Source organism: Oryzias melastigma, linkage group LG16 (genome assembly GCF_002922805.2).
Source record: "Oryzias melastigma strain HK-1 linkage group LG16, ASM292280v2, whole genome shotgun sequence".
Taxonomy (NCBI): domain Eukaryota; kingdom Metazoa; phylum Chordata; class Actinopteri; order Beloniformes; family Adrianichthyidae; genus Oryzias; species Oryzias melastigma.
In genome coordinates this window covers 10,436,539-10,457,306 of record NC_050527.1, presented here as the reverse complement: position 1 = coordinate 10,457,306, position 20,768 = coordinate 10,436,539, and the positions used below count along the sequence as shown (strand labels likewise).

Here is a 20,768-nt window from a genome sequence, read left to right as displayed (position 1 = left end):
AAAAAAGTTAAACATTGAACCAATGAACAAAAGCTCTGTAATTTGTTACATTTAAAAATGTTAGTTTTTATCAAATTACATTTTTAAGATGAGTAAACCATCAAATAAGTTTTTTAATTTGATGAAATCTAATAATTTTTATTGTAAAAAATTAGAGAACTTTAGTTAATTGAACCAAGAAACCAAAATCCCAAAAGCTTTTATAGAGAAATAAACTTCTATAACTCCGTAATTCTTGCTCTGATACATTTTTCTTAACATTTTCTTGCTAATCCTATTTTTTTCATGAATTTTCACTTTACTGCAGGTTATTCAAGTTATAAATTGACCAATCACAGGCCTCAGGTAAAGCATGTGGAGCCTGCTGGCCCCCACCTTAAATGTTTGACAGATTTTCCAGAGTCACTTTCAATGGATGTGGTCTGGACTCCTGATTGATGACACTTGTTGCCATAGAAACACTGACTCAGACCGACTCGGACCAATCATTGTCGACTGGCTCCAAGACTATATTGGCTTAATTTTACTGGAGTTAGTGCATTTTCTATGGGTGACGTCACAACCGCTCTGTCCAGTTCTATATATAGTCAATGGCCATGTCTTTATCCTCCGTTGCCGTGAAAACAGACTCACTCTTAACATTTTACTCACAACAGATATTCTTATTTATGTTTGTGTGAGATGAAATTTCTTTGTAAACTTCAAAAAACCAGTAGGTTAATAATTTTTACTGCGCTGCCCACTAAGCCCCGACTGACCCCGTGTCTGAGCAGAGTCTGCGAGGGAGACGGAGTCAAGGTGTGCTTCTTCTCCTCGTGTTTACCACATCTCCTCGAGGTCTGTTTTTCTGGGCATCACATGAAGACAAACACAAGACCAGAAGCCTCGCACAGACCGAGACATAAATAAAAATTAAAATCCGTTACACTGTAAGGTTCCAAGTAGCTGTTAGTCAGTTTAGTGCTAGTTTCTGTGAGTAGATTTTCAAATGAATATTAATTTCAAAGCAGATTTGAAAAAAAGAAGTTCTTTTCAAGGCTGCTGCAGTACAGTTTCCCGCTCTCTAAGCTACTTTTTTTTCTGTGTTGGGGTCCCTTCCCCCCTCACCCAGCTGCTGTCAGTAAGCCCCGACTCAGTCCAGGGCTCCATATCTTTTAACAACATTCACATTCATGATTCCCATTGGGAATGGCGTCCAGCTGGTCCTGCTCATGAATTGGACACGACCAGAACAAACATCAAGCCTCTTCTCTTCAACTCTTGAGTAGAAAGCCTTTTAAAGTGGACAGAGGCCCTACAAAAGTTTAACAAGTGCACATCTTCTGGCCTGTTTCTTATTTACACGCAATTGGTATGTATTTGTAAATCACAAGTAGTTTAGTCATTTTTTCCTTCCTGTTTTCTCCTGAAAATGCGAGCCGATTCAAAGAATGGTGCATGAAACCGGCCCAGTGAAATTATGACCTTGCTGAGCCTGTTTCAGCTGAGTTTCTGTTTAACAGAAGATGCCACACATTCTGATGAAAAACATGAACTATTTCCACAGAATGAAACTGTCGTTTTTACATTTGTTCACTTTCATGAAACAATATTAAATTCTACATGAAAACTGCCCTTGACGAGTCCAACTTTAGCTTTTCCCTCGGATCTACAGTCAGAACGAGAGTTTTGGGGTTTGCAGCTGCCTCACTGAGACTCACAGATGTTAGGAGGCCTCACTGAGTGCTGTTGAAATTAACATAATAACCAAGTCTTCACATCTCTCCAGTGAATAGCAGTCCAGAAAGCGCATAAAGAATGAATAAATAACAGAAATCTAGCTAATTAAAATAGACAAGTAAAAAGCTTACAGATTGATCATGGTTGCCGGCTTGTCAGAGACATCTTTTAGGCCTATAGGTCACAGGAAGAACTCTGATTCTGAGAGCTAAACATCATCCCTTCTGCTTTCAGTTTATTAGTGGGACGGTAGAAAACCACCCATTAATAAAAAGAGACAACCAATCAGAATGTGACAATCAGTCACCTGAGCAGCTGGGGACTGCAGCTGAACCTCTGCATTCTGCTGTGGAGATTCCTGCCAACCAGGCGTCAGAGGACAGAAAGGGTAAAACGCTAGTCTTTGGCTCAAACATAATCTGCTCAAGGCGGCGTTAACTCAGCGTTGACTCATTCATCAGTGTCTCAGGTAGCTATGCAGCTGGCAATGCAGCATTATCTGTCTAATAATTCAATTATCCTGCATCCAAAGAGTGGAAAAAGCACAGAGTCAGAAAGCTGAAAAATGTCTCCAAAAGTCAGAGCGATAATGTTTATGAGCAACAGGAACAGAGACTGACATCTATGTGAAAAATGAAAAAGGAAACATCTTGCGAGAACGGACATGCTCAGATTAAAGCACGAGTTTTCAGGCTTCTGACAGTTAGGATTCCAAAAATGATCTATTGCCTGTCAGGGAGGAGTTCAGAGAAGCACCTAAAATCCATTTCTTTTGGAAAAGATTTTACTTTTAACCTTTTTACTTTGCTAAAAATACAAATCTCTTACCGTGAACAATTCCGAAGCTGCTTCTGCACAAGCGTCTGCCTCTGCTGCAGCTGCAGAATGGACGCAGCTTACTTAAATCCCGCTCAGCCAAAACTTAAGTCTTTGTATCCAGAACCACAGTGACGCAACTAAGGGATGTTAGCAGAGTGATGATGAGCAGGCTGTGACTCTCACACACCTTCATCAGCTCCCTAATGACTCTTTAACACATGGTTGCATTTCCCCAGACTGTGCTGAGCGCATGAACTTAACCACAATGTGCATTTAAGTCTAATAACACCCGCATACATGTACATGTCTTCTACAGCAAGATGGCTGCCACAGAAAACAGTTATTAAATCGGTGCAGGTGTTAGCCTGTGGCAGCAGAGAGCTCCTGCAGATGGGATGGCACTCGGCCTATCCCGGCACTGTCTGACCTGCTGGAAAATGGAAAACAAAGCAAGACACGATGGGGAGACAACTTTGGAGGCCATTAAAAAAAATCTGCTTCTTCCACCATAATTCTGTCAACTAGAGGCATAAAAACATGCACTTGCTTGACACCACATTTCATGCATTCTCTCTTTGGAGTTATTGATTTTTCACTGTGAAAGCACCATTCCTGATTCAGCCTTTTTTTTGCCCAGAGGGAAGCTATCTCTTCTCAGACCTTTGCCCTCTGACCTCGCCACTCCCACTCCATTTTTAGGAGAGTCTCATTTATGTGGTTTCAGGGATACCAGGTGATCATCCATTAATGATATTTATTAATGGCTGCTTCCTCTGGCTGACACCACGGCCTTTGAATGATGTCCCCGTGAGTGCTCTGGGCACATCCTGAGAAGACACTCAGGTTTCTCCCCATCTGATGACTTCATATCTATTAACCCTGGGAGGAGAAAGCAGGAGCACGGAGCAGGTACAAAGGGAGAAGACCATGCGTGGCTCAGGATAGGTAAATCAAATTCAGCGGGGTCAGGGTGAGCACTTTTATTCCTTTTAAAAGTGGAGCAGTGTGCTATCAAGGGACCTGTGGCCCTCCGGCGCCTTGAAGCAACTTTGAAAGATTTAACCCGTCTGTAGAGTCTTAATTTCCTGGCAAAAAGATCAAAGTTTTAGAAGGACATTTTTTCATTAAAACAAATACGAAAGCATCCCTATATCTGTCAGATTTTTGTTGAGACTAGCATGGTTTTCTAATTGCATGATGCACCATTTCCATGCAGAAACCATGTATGCCGAGGTTTAAACTCCACATGGGTTCACCAGCTGCAGCTCTGCTCTGTCCTTCTCATCTCCACCCGTGCCAGTCCGTAAAGCCCCTTCTCTGTCCACTCAAACTCCAAACCCCCATTAGTTCAATTTTATTAGATTTCCCTTTTGCCCAAAAAGGCAGTAACACCCTCCCCTCCCTTCCTCTTCTTCTCTCAAGCATGTACACCTCTTCCCTGCCCTTCCACCCCCTCCGCCTCTGCTTGCCAAGAGCCGGGGACTGTTAAACTGATTTCCTCGGGGAACGGTGAGACAGACAGTCTGATGGGAGCGCTGTGCTTCAGCATCGCCCCCATCTCTCTCTCTCTCTCTCTCTCGGGCGGTTCTAAGCTGGTCGGGGTAGAGCCGAACAGAGCTTCCCTGTGGTTCCAGACGCAGTCGGGGAGGTGGACATAGACTGGCTGTTCTGCCAGGGCCCGGCGCTCTGCTGGTGCTTGGAGGAACCGAGGCGGTATGGGCGCAGCGAGGAGCACGCCCACTAAGGAGCATGCTCCAAAGCATGCGCTCATACTCTTGGCAGCTTCTGCACCCTGTCAAGTTAATGGATGGGCCTCTGACTCCGGTCTGCAGATCCTCGCCGGTCCCCTTCTTGTAAAGCCCTGCTCCAGTGCAGCCTACATGGTTATCACTGCATTCACTGTCACCATGCTGAACACACAGAGTGCCTCAGAGTGTCAAAGACACCTGAAGCACCAATACAAATAACACTAAAGTACTAAGCAGCTACAGGACTGGGCGGATTTGTACATTTTAGGGAAAAGGGTTGGAAAAATGTACTTTTATTGTGACTATATTTAAAATCATGCCTCTGTTATTAAAAAAAAAGTTGTGGTTTTATTTGTTTAGTTATTTTTCTGTTTTCACAAAGCTAAAAGTAAAAAAAAATAAAATAAAGGATACGTTTAGCATTTTAACAAAAAAAGGTCCCCTGACCCCTGACACAGACTCATTTTGAAAAACGAATTATCTTTGACTCAAAACATAACCCTTTTTTCAAATAATCCCTCCGTGTCTCAAAAAGGTTATTTTAAAGTACTGCGAGTGCTTTTTCCACTGCTTAGACAGGCTCATTTTGGATGGACCAGTCCAGGCTGGCCTGTGTGTTGATGCAGTGAGTTTATCCAAGCTTGGCTCTACTTGAGTCCCATCTCATTCAAAAGCCGTGAACCATGGCGAAATGGCCTTCACTCTCACCTCCCAGCAGCACCCCTAAAACAACACGCGCCTGTGCAAAGACAAACAGATGCAACACTCTCCGCCACAACTGCCCACTTTGCCCTCGCAAACACGGATGCCCAATCAGTTGTCGCTTCCTTTAAAATGCAATCAAACATCTGAAAGACTCCGTGACGCAAATAAGTAGTGAGGGTGAAAAAGATTCTATAAATAAGTACTGGAATAGCCTAGCAAAAGTTGAACCTGTGCAGTAACGTAACTTAAGAGACACTTGAAAGTGACTGAGCGCTGATGATCCCATTCAGCCTCTGAGTGTTTATGTCACTGGGAGGAAGACAAACTCCAAATGCAGGAGATGAAGTGTCAAACTGATGAACAAAGATGTTTTAGCCAAGTAATAATGAAAAATACTTGCAAAACACAAATAAACTGTTTGTTTTGTTGTGATGACAGTCTGTAGATCAAGGAGAAAACTTAAATCTCTTTTCAGAATAAAGTCTGAGCAATTACAAAAAAGTCCTTGTAAAAGCACTCAACGTTGAACTTTTAATCTTAGTAGAAGCTATATGGATACTGTTCAGCATTCTACAAAAGCATCCCAAATAATTATGCCAATTACTGGAAAATGTATGACTAATTCCTGCTTTAAAAGTGGATCACACTGGTTGAGTGCAATGCTTATTTTAAAACCTTGCAACAACTCCAGGTATTTTCACATACTGTTGATTAAAATTAGACTAAGTCTTTGGTGTTGGCAACAAAGAGGAAGCGGTGGGAGAGGGGGCCCCTCTCTGGTTTATATCCAGCACCGATAAAGTGGCTGCCACAGCGATCCAGCAGCTCCTGAGCCGTGCACTCCACTCCGTTAAAAAAAAAAAAACCCACTTACTTTCATGACAAAAGAAAAACCTTCAGGGAGGAAAAAAAAAGAACATGCAAACTGCACATCTACATCCATGAGCATTTAGCTCACCACAAATATGCACATAACAGCTCTGAATCTAAACCATGTGTAAACTCTGCCTTAATGGCTTGCTTTAATCTTCTTTGTCTAAAGATGTGCTTCGACTCCAAGGACAATAAGTACCAGAGAGGATGGCATCACCCAGACAATGCGCTACAAGTGCAAACAATGAGCGTGCATTCAAATGTATACGCCAAACATGTAGCGGCCTGCAGATTCAGCTGCTCTTAGCTAACGTCACCGCTCAATGACATCGCACCCTGACAATAACACTATTTATCCAGAAGTAGGCACTGATTGTGCATTGCCAACTCTTTTGGTACAAGTTCAATCTGATGTGCTTTGCTGCCACCGTGTAAAAACCATGGTGATGTTTTTACTGCTTTTATTTTGAATTTTTTTTTATCACACTACTGAGATTTGGCATCAAATATTCACCTTAATCTGTAGTCCTTATGGATGCTGCAACTCTACAGCTACCACTTAAACATGTGATCTTCAAGAAATAGAATTATATTCATTTTAACCCCACTAATGTGCAAATCATGTATTTTTGTTCAAGAAAATTGCAATTTTTTCCCCTCCTTCTAGAGAAAAAGGAGCATATTTAGAGGATGCCAGGAATTATGTCATTCACCGATCGAGTGCCAGTTCCACGCAGGCTGTGGTGAATGAACATATAGTATTGTTTACTGCATAAAAATCTCACCACCTTAGTGACAAATTTATTGTCCTTGGTAACAATGTAAACAATAAATAATTGGGAGATAATAAGTAACACATTTTTATGCAGCAGCAGCTAAAAGTTTCAAGGCTGTTCTGTCTGAAATTAGAACGCAGGCAGGATGTGCGGAAAGCGTGGCGCTCGTTCAAAGACAAAAAAAAAAAAATCAGTGCAAAAGTTCACTGCTTACTGGCTTGACTTAAGTCGTGCTGCTGTGAGCTTTTACAGATGTGTTTTGGAAAAAAAACAAAAAAAACACGATAAGACTTGTTCGGTCTTTCCGATTAAACCGATCCTCATGAGTACCAACCTCCACACGTGAAAGATCTCAAACAATCAGAGCGTAAAATGAATGTTTGTAGGGAGAAGTGACATGTTGATACTGTTTCCTCAGCATGCATGGATGTTAATGGCTTGCCACAAGTACTGAAGCGTCTCTCTCTCGGCGTGTTGTGGCTTTGGAGGTGCACGTCCCCATGCGAGGGCAGCAGCCTGCATGTACACGAATGTTTGCAAGGCCCTGTGGAGAGCTGGCCCTAAGTGGTGATGTAATGGCTTGGCTGGCGTGCTGTGGAACTTGGCCTCGTCTCTGCTGTGTTTCCTCTGCACTGCAAGGGTCAGTTATCCCACAACCTCCAGCGCACAACACGCACCATTCAATTCCCCAGACCACAACAGAGCAGAACTCAACCACACCCGGCACCATGAGTACCCTGTCCTTCAGAAGAAGAAAAAAGAACCAAAGCTCATAAAGCATTCCGCTCTTAGAAACACCCCCAGACGGCAAACTTGAAGCATTAAGGAAAGCATACGAGCCAATTATTCCTCTATCAGGCTGTGTTGCACCACTTAAATGATGGCACTTAAGGGGAAAATCTCGGCAGCAAAATAAAGGCAGTGATGCAGATACAGTCTTTGACCCACAGAGCACAAACAGAGAGCTGAGAGTGAGATATGAGTCCCCCAGGGGCCACAGCAGTCCTTTGGCTCATTAACTATTTACACCAGAGACAGGCCTCCCTACTGCTCTGGCCCACCACAAAATCAATTAGCCTTCATTAGCCCGGGCTCTGGGCGTGTTTTCTTTGGCAGGGGAGGTCATAATTCTACAACCAATGCTTACAATTGCAAAAATTCTACCAAACAATCACATATATGAGTAGAATGCACACAAAAGCAAAGAGTAGAAAAAAGTTTTGCTCACTCTGGTTTGTTAGAACATCAATACCGTTTCTCACCTTTCAACTCCCCTGCTTTTCCCGTCTATCTTATCCATCATGCCTATCAAAGCCCCACTCTGTCTCCTCCTTTTTGCTCTGGCTGTGTAAACGTTGAGCAGAAAGAGTGTATCCGGGTCCGCTCCTCGGAGGTGTGGGGTTACAGTGCGGAGATTTCCCATTGGAGGAAAGTCAACATCGTAGGGGTAATGCGATTAGAGCCGGATTGAGAACGTCGCTGGGGACACATGGGCCTGATCATGGCCCAGTTACCCGATAGCGAAGCCGTATTTATCGACCTGGCCCGAGCGAGGATATTACAGACATTAGAGACCCTGACCATGCTTATGAAAACTATTCTGGAGATCGCACCCAGATAACACAATTAGTCTCTCACTTTTTGGCCACAATCGTGGCATTCCATCAGTGGCGATTAGACAGAATCTCAATCGGTGCGCATTTCCAAGCTGCACCTCGTGTCCGAATAGTAACCAGAAAGTTGCGCGGTAAAGGGGCCTGCAGCCATTTAGTGAGTGCATATGTTTAGAGGAGAGCTAACAGAGCATTTACAATTCAATTACACAGATAGGAGAGGGGGTGGGGGGGGTAGCGAAGAGTAAGATGTGTCTGGATGACGGCCAGAGGAGAGATAAGCCTAATACACTAATATTGTGTTACCCCAGTGTGTTACCATAGGAACAGCTGAGGAGACTCAAAAGACTACAAAGGCGATCAATCTTGAAAGAGCATGAGGAAGAGGGAGAATTAAATGCCCTGGGACTGCTCCCACTCTCCACTATCAGAGCAATAACTCTTCTAATGACCTCTGCTACCTCCTCGTTCTCTACCAGACGTTTCTCCCCACAAAACTCGGCTATCTGCGAGCCTCTTTGAGCACAAAGAGGTGTGATCTTTTTGAAACCCAAGTTATGACTCTTCCCATTTATTTTGAAAGCAACAATTGGTTGTTGCTATGGTATTAATCAGCCCCTATCTACTGAACTGAACTGACTGGACAGGCTGTCTTCTTTTAAGGGGGCAGCGTTTCTAGCCTGGAAAGAAAAAAAAGACTTTTCTTCAGGTTATTAACTAGTAATTTTTTAATATGTCTTGAACTTTATAACCAATCATATTTCTTTACTTTATTCCTTGGTCACTCCTTTGGCTATAACTGCCTGCTTTGTAAAAGATGAGGTCATTTGATTTTTTTCCCACTGTGTTGAACCAGTGCTAACAAGTTACAGGACTTACAGAACATGTTCTGTACATTAAGATATACATCAGGCAGTCAGTGGGCAGTCGAGCCGCGTTCGCATAAAGGCCCCATTATTCCAGCGAGTCTCCAGCGCTGCACTGGCAGGTTCAGGCGCAGCTTTGATTACACACCAGATGATGAAATCCACACAGGCCTAAGAGCGCAGCTTTGCTGGCAGAGCCGAGTGGAAAAGAAAGTTGCAACATATGTGCGTGTGTCCATGTGAATACTTGCGTATACTCACCAGTTTGGCTTCTGAGTGCATGGAGGGAATGTGAGTGGAGGAGCAGGAGTTGCTGTGGGCGGGGCTTTGCATGCCCATCATATTGGAACCCATAGACATCTGTCTCTCCATCTGAAGACGACAACGATATGGAAACAGTCCAAATTTGACCTTCTGAAAACCACAAACACTTAAGTTATCCATTAGTGTTTTTGCTCTGTTTATGGAGGCTCTTCACATCCTGACGAGATGTCATCACTGATTTTAAGATAAAAGGTCGAGCGTTAAAGTGTGAGGCGTTTCCTCTGATGAACAACAGAGGATGAGAAGACATGAGGGGCTTGGTTCACATGACAGGGTAACCTGTGCACAACATAGAGTGATAATAACTGGAGCTGCTGTGAAACAGGAAGCCAGAATAGAGGGACTTAACACAGGAAACCCATGCAACATGGGTATGTTTTCGATGGCCTAGTGAGCTTTTGTCAGCCTCATGTATATATACTTATATATATGTTTATATGTATAAATATATATATATGAGATCCATGATATATGATTCCGTTTTAACAGTCAATGTTTGTGTGCTGTCTTTTGACTGACCCCGGTCGGACTGGTCACACAGCACGGCTGAAACCTGAATGCAAGGAAATCAGCTGGGTAAGCCGACAGGGGTGAAAGGTCACCTGCGCGGGCTGATAATGTGAGTCGTGGTGGCCATGCAATGTAAGCAGGAAAGAAGAAACCTTTGTTTAAGGGGCTCAGTTGACGCTAAGTGTGCGTGTGTATCCAGCTGCTGAACTCTCACTGGTTGAGAAGCGAGAAGCTGCCCCCCCCCACTTGCCTGACCCTCCTCCTCCTCCCTGTGCGTCCACAGAGGCCGAGGTCCCCAACCTGACACACAGACTTAATTGCACTAAGTGTGTTTTGTGTAAAAATATCACCCAAACCTGCACCCCTTTCCTGGACCGTCAATCTCGCCCCAAATCACTTTGCTTTTAATTTAATAAACATGGGTGGGATTTTTCCATACGACTGGGCGTGAGAGGTCTGGTGCTACGCTAAGACCACAAGTCACATCGCTAGAAATTTGGAGGTTTGTCTGAATTGCACATCTTCTATTTGTAGATAATGTTTGAGTCGTACATCAAAAAGTGGGGCCTTTCACTCCGACTCCACAACAAAATTCCTGATTTGACTTTTGACTTAGAAGCTTTAGGCCAAATACAGGACCTTTTATCTCCACTTTAACAACACATAAATTTGAAAATGGATTTTGAGTAATTTCATAAACAGATAAAACAGTTTATATTCAGTTAAATGCAGTGGACTGTCACAGGTTGGGTATCTGATTCTGTTTCTGGATGCATTCATTAGTGAACAGGATCGTTCGGTGTACTCACAGGCATCAACACAGCAGAGGAGCCCGGCATGGTCGGGTCTGGCAGCGTTCCAGGCATGGAGGCTGGCAGAGGCTGTCTCTGTCTGTTCCGTAGGTGCAGCAGTGAGGACAGAGAGCCGGGGACAGGTCTGGAAGCACGTGCACACACAAATAAGTGCTGGAATGTTTTGATAGTTATGCTGAGTATAACACCGTTTATGCTGTGTAGCACAAAGACATGTGCAATAAAAAAACTGATTTAAATAAAGGATTGTGAAGAACTGTGTTTCCATTTTTTTGAAACAGTTCAATTAAAAGTTGCAGTGTCAGACATGCTTTAAAAAAACAGATTAAATCTAGAACATTTTAGTTCATGTAAACTTTGAAAAAGAAAGTTTAAAATACTTTATAAAGGAGGATAATCAAAACAAAAAATGGCTACATTTTTATTATAAATGGCAAAAGAAAATAATCTTTGTGTGATTTTTTTTTTATTAAATCTATTGAGTTTACAAAATGATTTAAAAAAATAATGTTTTTAATAAAGATACCTCAAAATATTGTAAATTTGTTATTTTAACTGGATTTTTTTACTTTTAACAATAAAATTAAAAAGAGACAATTTAACTGTAAATTAAAAACAAAAACACTAAAAATATAAAAAATGACTTTAATGGACGATTGATTTTGCATTTAGTAAATAAACATTGTTTCGATTTCAATAAATCAGTTTTGAAAACCTAGTAGTCCGGATGCTTGATGACAATTACAAAATACTTTACTTCACAACTATATAGGATGAGAATAAAGATAATCTAATTTAGGGAATTTGACTGGAAATCCTGAAACAGAAAGTCTCCATTGACCACAAACACATGCTGACAGTCATACTCCACAAATCACTCTCACAGAGGCCCAGACTGAGCTCAAAATAATGACAGCGGACCTGTCTCAGTCAGTGGCTCTGAGCTGCACCAGTCCAACACCCACACTTGAAACATCTGCTCGCATTGACATCATTTATACAAATACCACCAAATCCCGGCTAGTATAAACACCAGCTGCAGGGCGCTGCTACATCTACCTGCAAAGAGTTACTGTTTATTCTGATAGCACCTCTTGAATAGCCTGCAGAAGAATCAATAATTCTCCCATTATCTGTATCATCATGATGAACACCGCTGCTCGCCAGTCAATACAGATCAGCTTCCGCAGAGCATTAAGGAGGACAAGCGAGAAACATTTTGGTCAGCTACATCCAATGTGATCAATGGACAAAATTCAAAGTGAGTAAGAAAGCAGTGAAAAAAAAAGCTGCACCACCTGAAAAAATACCTGTATTTTTCCAGACCTAAATTTGTGCATTTACACTCCAGACGCTTTAGATTGCTCCACACACAAACTGGATCATTACCATCCTGACTGTGTGTCACTCCTGTCCAGCGTCCCAATTTATCACAATCACACTTATTTAAAGGCACATGTGACATCTGAGCAACGATGGGAATCCAAATATTTCCACATGGGAAAGTGGTGAAGGTGTGTGTTGTGGCGGTTTCTCGGTTTCTCTCAACATTTGGACTCGATAAAACAACAATCCCATGGCGGTGGTTTTCTGAAGCTGTGGTCAAAAATGTGTTAAAAAGCAAAACTGTTTATCTTTCACTAGCAAGAAGCAGTTGAAGAAAACCTGGCCACACAGAATATTTATTGACGTTCAGCATTGAACGTGTGTGGATTAAGACATATTCATTGCTGTCATGCAACAGCACCAATGCACCCTCATCCAATCAGATGCTCTAAAAACAGCCTTCTGGCTTCCTTCTTACTATAGTTTCAGTTACCATTTTTGGATGCTGCAGCAGAGGCTGAAATGACAATCGTTTTTAAATAACAGATTAGACCATCTCAAATAATTTGCGGTATTGTTTTTCTAATGTTCTACAAACATTTCCTTCCTGTGTGTTGCAAATGTTTGCCCTGCATGATAAATTAAACTCTTTGTTTATGATAGGATTTAAAGTATTATCATTTAAAACTACCAACAAATCAATGTATTATTTTGAATTATGGAAGCTACAAATAAAACCTGCACAGGTAAACATGCAAAAAGATTCAAGCCGAATACTTTTACAGCAAAGAAATCAGGTTTCATGAAACAGATGAAGAGAGACATTTGTATCACATACAGGCAGGAGACACCACAGTTCTGTCAGGCTCTGGCTTTAGAGAGCGCAGCACGCCAAATGTGCACGTTTTACTGCTGCAGCTCTGTAACAAGCTCTATCTGTCATCACCATGTGCTGCAAAACACAACCTGCTTATCCAGTTGAGAGAAAAACCAGTTGTTTAACTGCAACTCCTGTGAATGGGTATCAACTAAACCAGGGGTGTCAAACTCAATCACACAGGGCGCCAAAATCCAAAACTCACAGTAGGATGAACAGGACAAACATTTATTGAACAAATAAAAAATAAAAAAACATTTCTAAACTTTAAAAATGTAACTTTTTAAACATAAATATGAATAAAAAGTGACAGGAATATTATTCTAGAATAAATCAACTAAAAACTTAAATAACTTTCAATATTTTACTCTCCATAATAAAATATTCTGTCAAAATAATATAAGTCAGAAAGACGTTAAAAGTGAAAAACTTTCAATTTTTTTACTTGTAGGTCATTTTATATGAAAAAAAAATGAAAATATAAATATCCCAAAAGATTTTGCCCTCCATAAAATATATCCTGTCACAATTATGCAAGATAACATCGATCCGTTATTAATAATAATAATAATATAAAATGATCTGAAAGTCTATGCTGACTTTATCCAATATTTTCTAAAAAAAAAAAAAAACCTTCCTAATCATTGAATAAATGCTTATTATTCTTGCTTAGACTACAATTTCATTGTGCTGACTGACTCGTCTTGACATAAACTTGACATAAACCTTGGCAGCAGCTGCTTATAAAGAAAAATCTAAGATAGAAAACTGTTTTTTTATTGTTTCACGATGTCTGACATCTCAGGTGTTTATGATTGTGAATCTTTTAGGCACAAACTTAAACCTGTGGAGCTGGAATTTGCCGGCAATTTTTGTCCACTCATGAAAACAAGATAAGTGCATGTGTGTAACATTATGAGCATGTGTTTGTGTGTGTGCATAAAGAAGTAATGACAGCCTGCGGCTCCACTGAGGGGCTTTTGGGCCCCAGGAGGCAGCAGGTAGACACTATGCTGTCCTGTCTCTGCACTCTCACATTACCGAGTGCCTCTTCTCGGGCTGGATCCCCCACAATCACAGATCTACCACAAACCTCTTCCCACCTTCACCCCACTGTGATCCTCTTCCTGACTTGAATCATTTCCTCCCTTGGTTTATTCATCTTCATTTGTCCTCTCCAGTACAGTTTAGAGTATGCCTCTAGTTAGTTAACCTGCACACACACAATGCTTAACTGTCCCAGTCAACTCAAGTGCGATGGTCCTCAACACAAGAGGCTTGGCCATCATCCGAAAGGAGCGAGAGAAGGAGAGAGGTGCAGTCAGTTCACTGACTCACATCCTTCCCTTTTTGAATTGGCTCCAGCAATGATGTAATGCTCTTGGCTTTTCGCCCTCCCCCCACCCAGTGCCTGCCTACCCCTTGATTTTGTCCCTCCCTCCTCTACTCCTTTTTCCCTCTTTCCCTCTGCGACTCATCCAACATCACTGCACTGGCTCCTCGCAGGGTGAAGTCACTGCTAGTTATGGGTAGACACAGCAGCGAAAAACTTTTGAACGTAACCAAAACATCCCAGGGCCAAGTTCCAGACATTTGGGAGATGGTGGTGCAGTCACCATGGAAACAGAGGTAAACAGAGAGAGAAACAAGGGCCTCAAACAGCTTGCAGCTGCCTGGCTCTTTGGGTAAACACTACACAGGACCTGCCCCTGATTTACTGCCTTTAATCACTGGTGGGAGGAGAGTGCCACAGGGTTTGGACTAAGGAAATAATATGAATCTGATCAAATAAATCAGCAGTAATGGGTTACAACACAAGCTGACTTTTATTAGTGGGCAAGTGAAGAGATGGATGCTGGGAGGGGGCTTCACGGGATTTGTCCTCGTATTGGGGGGGCTTCGAGTAAATCTGTGCCAGAATATATCTCAGGAATGCTTATGAATTATTCATCAAACATGATGTTCAACATCAGATGTCACTGGTTGAAGATAGGAGTGATGCTTTTCAAGTCGGGACCTGTAAGCTCTGCAGTCATTCTGAATCAGGTAACGAGTCATGTTTGTAACCTGACTGTTTATGTAACAGCTGACATACACCTCCTTGTGTTTCCAATTACTTTCCACATGTGGCGTTTTTCATCTAAAATCGACTTTTTGTCACCTTTCACCATAGCTCTGATCTCTTCATCCTCACCGATTTCATCCACATCCAAACACGATCCGTCTTTTCCCTTTTCTTGTGCAAACAATGGTCCCATCCTCTCATCCACCCAACTGGTTTCCATCTTGCTAAAGCTCTTCTCCACCTGATCCCCCCATTTCCACATCCCCAATCTGTCTCCTAATACCCTTTTCCTCTCCCCCCCATCTACCTCTGATCCCATTTTTCCTCCTCCCTGGCCACCTCTGATCCCTCCTTTTCCACACATCCTCGTGTTGTGATCCCAGCGCTCTCCGCAGCTGAGAGGCACATCCCAGTGTGTGAGTTGCTTTTGCAGGAGCCTGCATGTGTGGTGGCCCCGGGGCAGGGATGACACAGACCCGCTGGAATGAGAGGGAACAGATTCTGGGCGTTCCTCGACAAACGCACTATTAAACCCACTGCAGTACACAATGAGCTCATCTTAATTCAGGTCAGATGTACATCCTGCTTTTCCCCTCTTTCTTTCTTCTTGCAGTTTTTCAGCTGATTGCTCTGTGCGTTCATCTACCTGCTGCCTATTAATTTAGCAGTGAACCTACAATTTATACACATTGACTAATAAATAAAGAGAGTGTCTTCATGGGAAACACGTCGTGTCTTATGACAGTTTTGTGAATTTAAGTTGTAAACAATAATAAAGGGAACATTGTTCTGCCTGTGAAGTTGAGTGAAGCCTCGGTTTCTCTGCACTAATAAACTGTCACTCAAACTAAAGGAGTTAGTAAACTTTATATCACTCTGTGACAATATCATATTAACTTTTTTGTTTCAGAATCAATGTCAAATATTAGTAACTACACCTCTTAAAACTTTTAGTTATGTATAAGTTTGCATCTTCCCACTCATTTTCAGGCAATAAATCAAACTCTACTGACTTTAGTTATTAATTACAAAAAATTAATGAATCAAATGTGACATAACTGTATTGTTTTTGTTTGTTTGTATTCTATTTTCAAATCATGTATTTCATTATTTCTGTAATGAGTTTGAAATAGTTGTGTGTTTTTTGTCATATTTTTAAGTGTTGTAACAAATAACAATGATTTGATTCACATCATAATTTGTGACTTTTGAAACGATTCGTACTCGATATCATTGGTTCATTTTGAATGATCCGATTCGATCCGATTCACTGACCTAAAGTCAATCCTAGACATCTTTAGCCAAAACTTCAACAAGTGGGATTCAGAGATAAATACCTGCTACTGAACAGAGCAGGGGAAGGTTTACAGATTTCTTCAAGTGTAAATTCAATATGTGAACAAACAAACAAGTAAACAAGAGTTACTGTCAAATCTATTCACATTTTAGTTTCAGAAAAGTTCAGCCCACTGCTGTTTAAACACTTCAAAATTGTTAGAACATTATACCACACTGTATGGTCATATGTCTACAAAATTCCAAGTGTTTGCACACACTGGGCTGTAATTATGAAATGATTACACGTCTTTAGCCTGCTGTGATGGTCATTTTTATGTCATAGTAAAATAAACCTACCATGTCTCAACCAAAGTGGTATCATCAGTTTATTTTATTTTGAAACTGTTTTATAACGGTATTATGATTCCATTAAAAGCTTGCCTCAGATAGATTGATCTGGTTGGATCGTGTAGGAAAATAAATCGATTAATAAATTACATTGATTAATAATTCCATGTTTAATGCAGAAGAAAGAATATTTTCAAAAAACAGCTTGATAATCTACTGTTAAACTTTGTGGTAAATGGGGTATATAGAGTTTGGAAAGTCGAGACACCTTTTCCATTTGATCATTAAACAATTATCAGTGCATTCAGATCTGTATTTTTTTTTAGAAATGTTTCTCTTTACTACAAAACACTTGATCAGAGGTCTGTAACCTCCAGAGCCACGTCTGGCTCTTTTACCCTTCAATGGTGGCTCTCTTGATAAAGAAAAATCAATGTTTTTAGTTTAAAAAAATCACTGTAAAGTGAAGTTAGAAAAAAAAGTTAAAAAAAAATGTATCACTCTGCGAACCTCCAAAGCACAGAAGCCATAGTGGTTAGATAATCGAGAACTAAACATTTTGACAAATTCCAGTGTCTTACTCTGCCTCATGGTTCAAATAATATAGTTAATGAGCTCGGTTTTAATTTGAAAAGTTTCTGGGTAAGAAACACTACAAACATTTAAAAATATATATATATATATATATTTTTAATGCTGACGTAACACTACCTACCACTAGATTTGCTTAATTTGTCTCTTTGTGACTGAAAAAGTATTTTATTTTGAAAGGAAGTCTAGTGAACCTCTAATAAAAGTTATAAACTGTTTCATATTTGGAACTTTCTCTAAATGCCAATAAATACTCGTGTATTTATATTTCTCATAAAAATACCAATAACATAAACACAAATCCTTCTTTTTCTAAAGGATGTGTGGCTCCTTTATTTGCTTAACTTTTACTGAGAAAATAAAAATTCTGACATGAAAAGGATTTCTTTTGATAATCAAAAATCTTTCACATCATCAAAAGGAAAAATTGTTCCCTGAACTTAACAACCTTAAACAGGATGTCACATTTTAACATTAATAACTTTCAATTATTGATCATTTAAAATATATAAAATAATTCAGAATTGTTTATGGATCATAATGGATGCATCTAAAAATGTATTTTTTCCCCCGCCATGACTTATACAGCACTTTTCTACCTTTCTTGAGGGCCCAAAGCGCCTCACAATCACACAATCACAATCTCACTTACCCATGCACACACACACATTCACACACATGCCTAACACTGACACCAGAAGCCATGTGGGGTTCAGTGTCTCGCCCAAGGACACTCTGACACACAGGCGGGAACCAAATCTGTATGAATGCTCATGAATTCCTCATCTTTCCTGAAAAAAAATAAAAAGAAATAAAAAAAGAACTGTGGGTACTATACCAAAATGATTTGACAGGTCATTTTACCAAACTAGCAAGCACTCTACAAAATGCCTTTGTAAAGAGAAAAAAACAAAGCACAGGATGTTTAAAACAAATATGTATACGAGCCGGAGCTCTGCAAGAAATATTGCTGCTCAGAAGGCGCGAAGACCATCATCTATTTGTGCAACTTCCTCTAAAGGCAAAAACATGGACCACAAGTATCTGGGCGGCTAAGGTGTGAAAACTACTGAGCATTTAAAGCAGCATGGGAAACAAAACCACAAATACACTTCCTTCAAGCTCAAATGATATGAGATGATGTAGCATTGCATGCAGTGCACCCTGAAACCAACCAATGAAACCATCAATACAACTATAGAGCTAAATCCTCCCAGCCCCAGAGTATGGGTAGAAACTGCCAACTGCAAATGGATACAAAAAAAAAAAAAAAATATAAACAGTTGAGCAAAACATATATCTATTTGGAAACGGCCCTCAAAATGGAAAAATAACTTGGTGGTTAGATGACTTTTAGCATAAGCTTCTGACATCATCTATCGATGGTTTTGGTGATCACACATTTAAGGTTCACATGGGGTTAGTAAGTCTTTTAAAAATATTTTAGCCCCCTTTAATTTTGCAATATATGCATGTAAGTTGACGAAGGTTCAGGTCTCTGGAAAGTACACAGCAGCATGAAAATGTAAATATTGATTGTAGTGCATTGCATTATTTATTTTTTTTTTTTTGCAACTAATATCCAAGTAGATATGTTTTCATAGGTATTACTATAGGATTAACTTTATCTTAAAAATCCACAAATTTAGCTTATTGGAGCTAAGAGAAAAGCAAAAACTGAACTGATTTTTGCTGTTTTTCCACAAAAAATGTCAATGCCTCGTGCCCACACAGATCTATTCACACATTGGCTTTTAAAAGTCAAAAGGTTGAGGTTTCCTCACCGTGTTGCATCTCACATGTTAAACTAGTAATGTCCAACACATTTAACTCTGACATAACTCAGCGCCAGATGTTTCCAATCACGAAGCAGAGAGCGTTCGCAGCCGTTGGACACCACTTTCCTTTGTATGATAATGATATCCGTGACATTAAGATCTGCTGGCCGTTTCTCATACCTGATTTTAACACTGGTTTGTGTCAGCGCGGCTCCCCGAAGATTTCGTTTAAGGACTCGGGGCAGAAGAGAAGGAGAAGGGAAAAAAAATTCAAGGAGAGGAGAGGAGTCCTCAGGTTTCACAGCTGCAGGCTCGGTGCAGATCTAAAGTAAATGGACTTGAGGAAAGCCAATCCTAATTGATTCCAAGCCTCAAAGCTCTTTAGTAAACATTGTGGAGCAATGAAAATGACTTGTTATCCTAATTCATCGGATGCTCGCACTCAGCAGAGCAGAGGAGCAAAATGAGGAAGGAGATAGAAGCGGAATTAAACTGTCTTTGATATCTCATTTAGAGGCAATCACAACAGAGCTGCATGAAGTGCCTGGAGACTGAATGATGCATAAGCACATACGCAATCTCTTTGTTATTCCTACACAACTGTCTTTTTTGCATAGTTAAACAGATTTTAGTTTTAGTTTAGTGACCTGACAGGATAACCGTACAGGTTATAGCAGAAAACTGATCTGACCTTCAGCTGCCTTCCCCAATTTTTTCAGATTTGGCGCCTGTGAAGTGTCTAACGCGTTCTCTTTGAAGGAAGCTACTGTAGAGAAACTCTGTTCACAGGGACTATAGTCGAATGTCTTCCTGTGGAAGAACTGCTTTTGAGCAGAGGGAGCTTCCTCTGTCTTTTTTCCTGCTGGTGTGAACATTTCCGTCTCAACCTTCCCTCATGTGAATCTACTCATCCTTTTCCATGTGTCAAGATTTCATAAACACAGTTTCATAGGCACATTTTGAAAACTCTGGCAAATGTTCAAAGAGGCTTTTTAGTGCTTCTGGAGTACAACCATTATGAATGATGCAAACAAACAATAAAACCACAACTATTTCATCAAGTCAGACGAGGTTGTGTGATGATCGGAGGCTGTCAGGAGAAGCAGCGAGTTTGTCTTTTATTGGGGTAAAGAGTTCAGAATGACAGGTGAACTCAGGTAAAAGCAGCCATGTCTCTGTTACTAGCTGTGATTGCCACTCCTCCAAGAAGATGAAATTCCATCCCTGGTCTCAACAATGAGGCTGACAAGGTGTCAGTCAGGCTTAGAAATGGGCCCTCCATCCAATATTCACCAGCTCTTAAAGCTGTAAATCTACACAGGACTACACGAGGACAGAGCAGGTGAGCGTTTGTGATGAGGCACAAGTCTGAACTGTGGTTGGAGTTGGAATTATATGAGCAGCGGACTGTCAGTAGATGCTGAATAGTGTGTTAGCGAGCAAATAATTTGACTTGCATAGCCATATTTTGTTCTGTGCATCAAAAAAAGCAAAACCTGAACTGACTGTGTATCTTTGGTTGATGGTTAACAGTTGGTCAGGATTTTAAGAGAAGTCATTTTCACACATGAATCAACCAAAGAAATATGGGTTGTGTTCAGTAAGATTTTGCAGTCTTTGAGATCGACACAGTTATAGAAAATCCTGCAAAAAATACCAAATAAACTGAAAAATTTACTTAAAAACAATGTGTTCTTCCTACAGGGTCCAATGTGAACACTCTTCAATAAAGCTTATCAG

At 40.7% G+C, this 20,768-nt stretch overlaps 1 protein-coding gene across 6 annotated transcripts in view; it reads right to left on the bottom strand.

Annotated features, from left to right (window-relative positions):
- creb5b (cAMP responsive element binding protein 5b) overlaps positions 1 to 20,768 on the bottom strand; it is a 37,993-nt gene that overhangs the window by 6,404 nt on the left and 10,821 nt on the right. For all 6 annotated transcript variants that reach the window (XR_002918824.2, XR_002918825.2, XM_036215931.1 and 3 more), the window contains exons 6-7: positions 10,763 to 10,889; positions 9,381 to 9,491 (exon numbers count right to left, since the gene is read on the bottom strand). Coding sequence is in view for 4 of the 6 variants with exons in the window: in XM_036215931.1 (XP_036071824.1) it covers positions 9,381 to 9,491; positions 10,763 to 10,889 (238 nt within the window). In the remaining 2 variants the exon portion in view is untranslated. The remainder of the gene's footprint in view (positions 1 to 9,380; positions 9,492 to 10,762; positions 10,890 to 20,768) is intronic.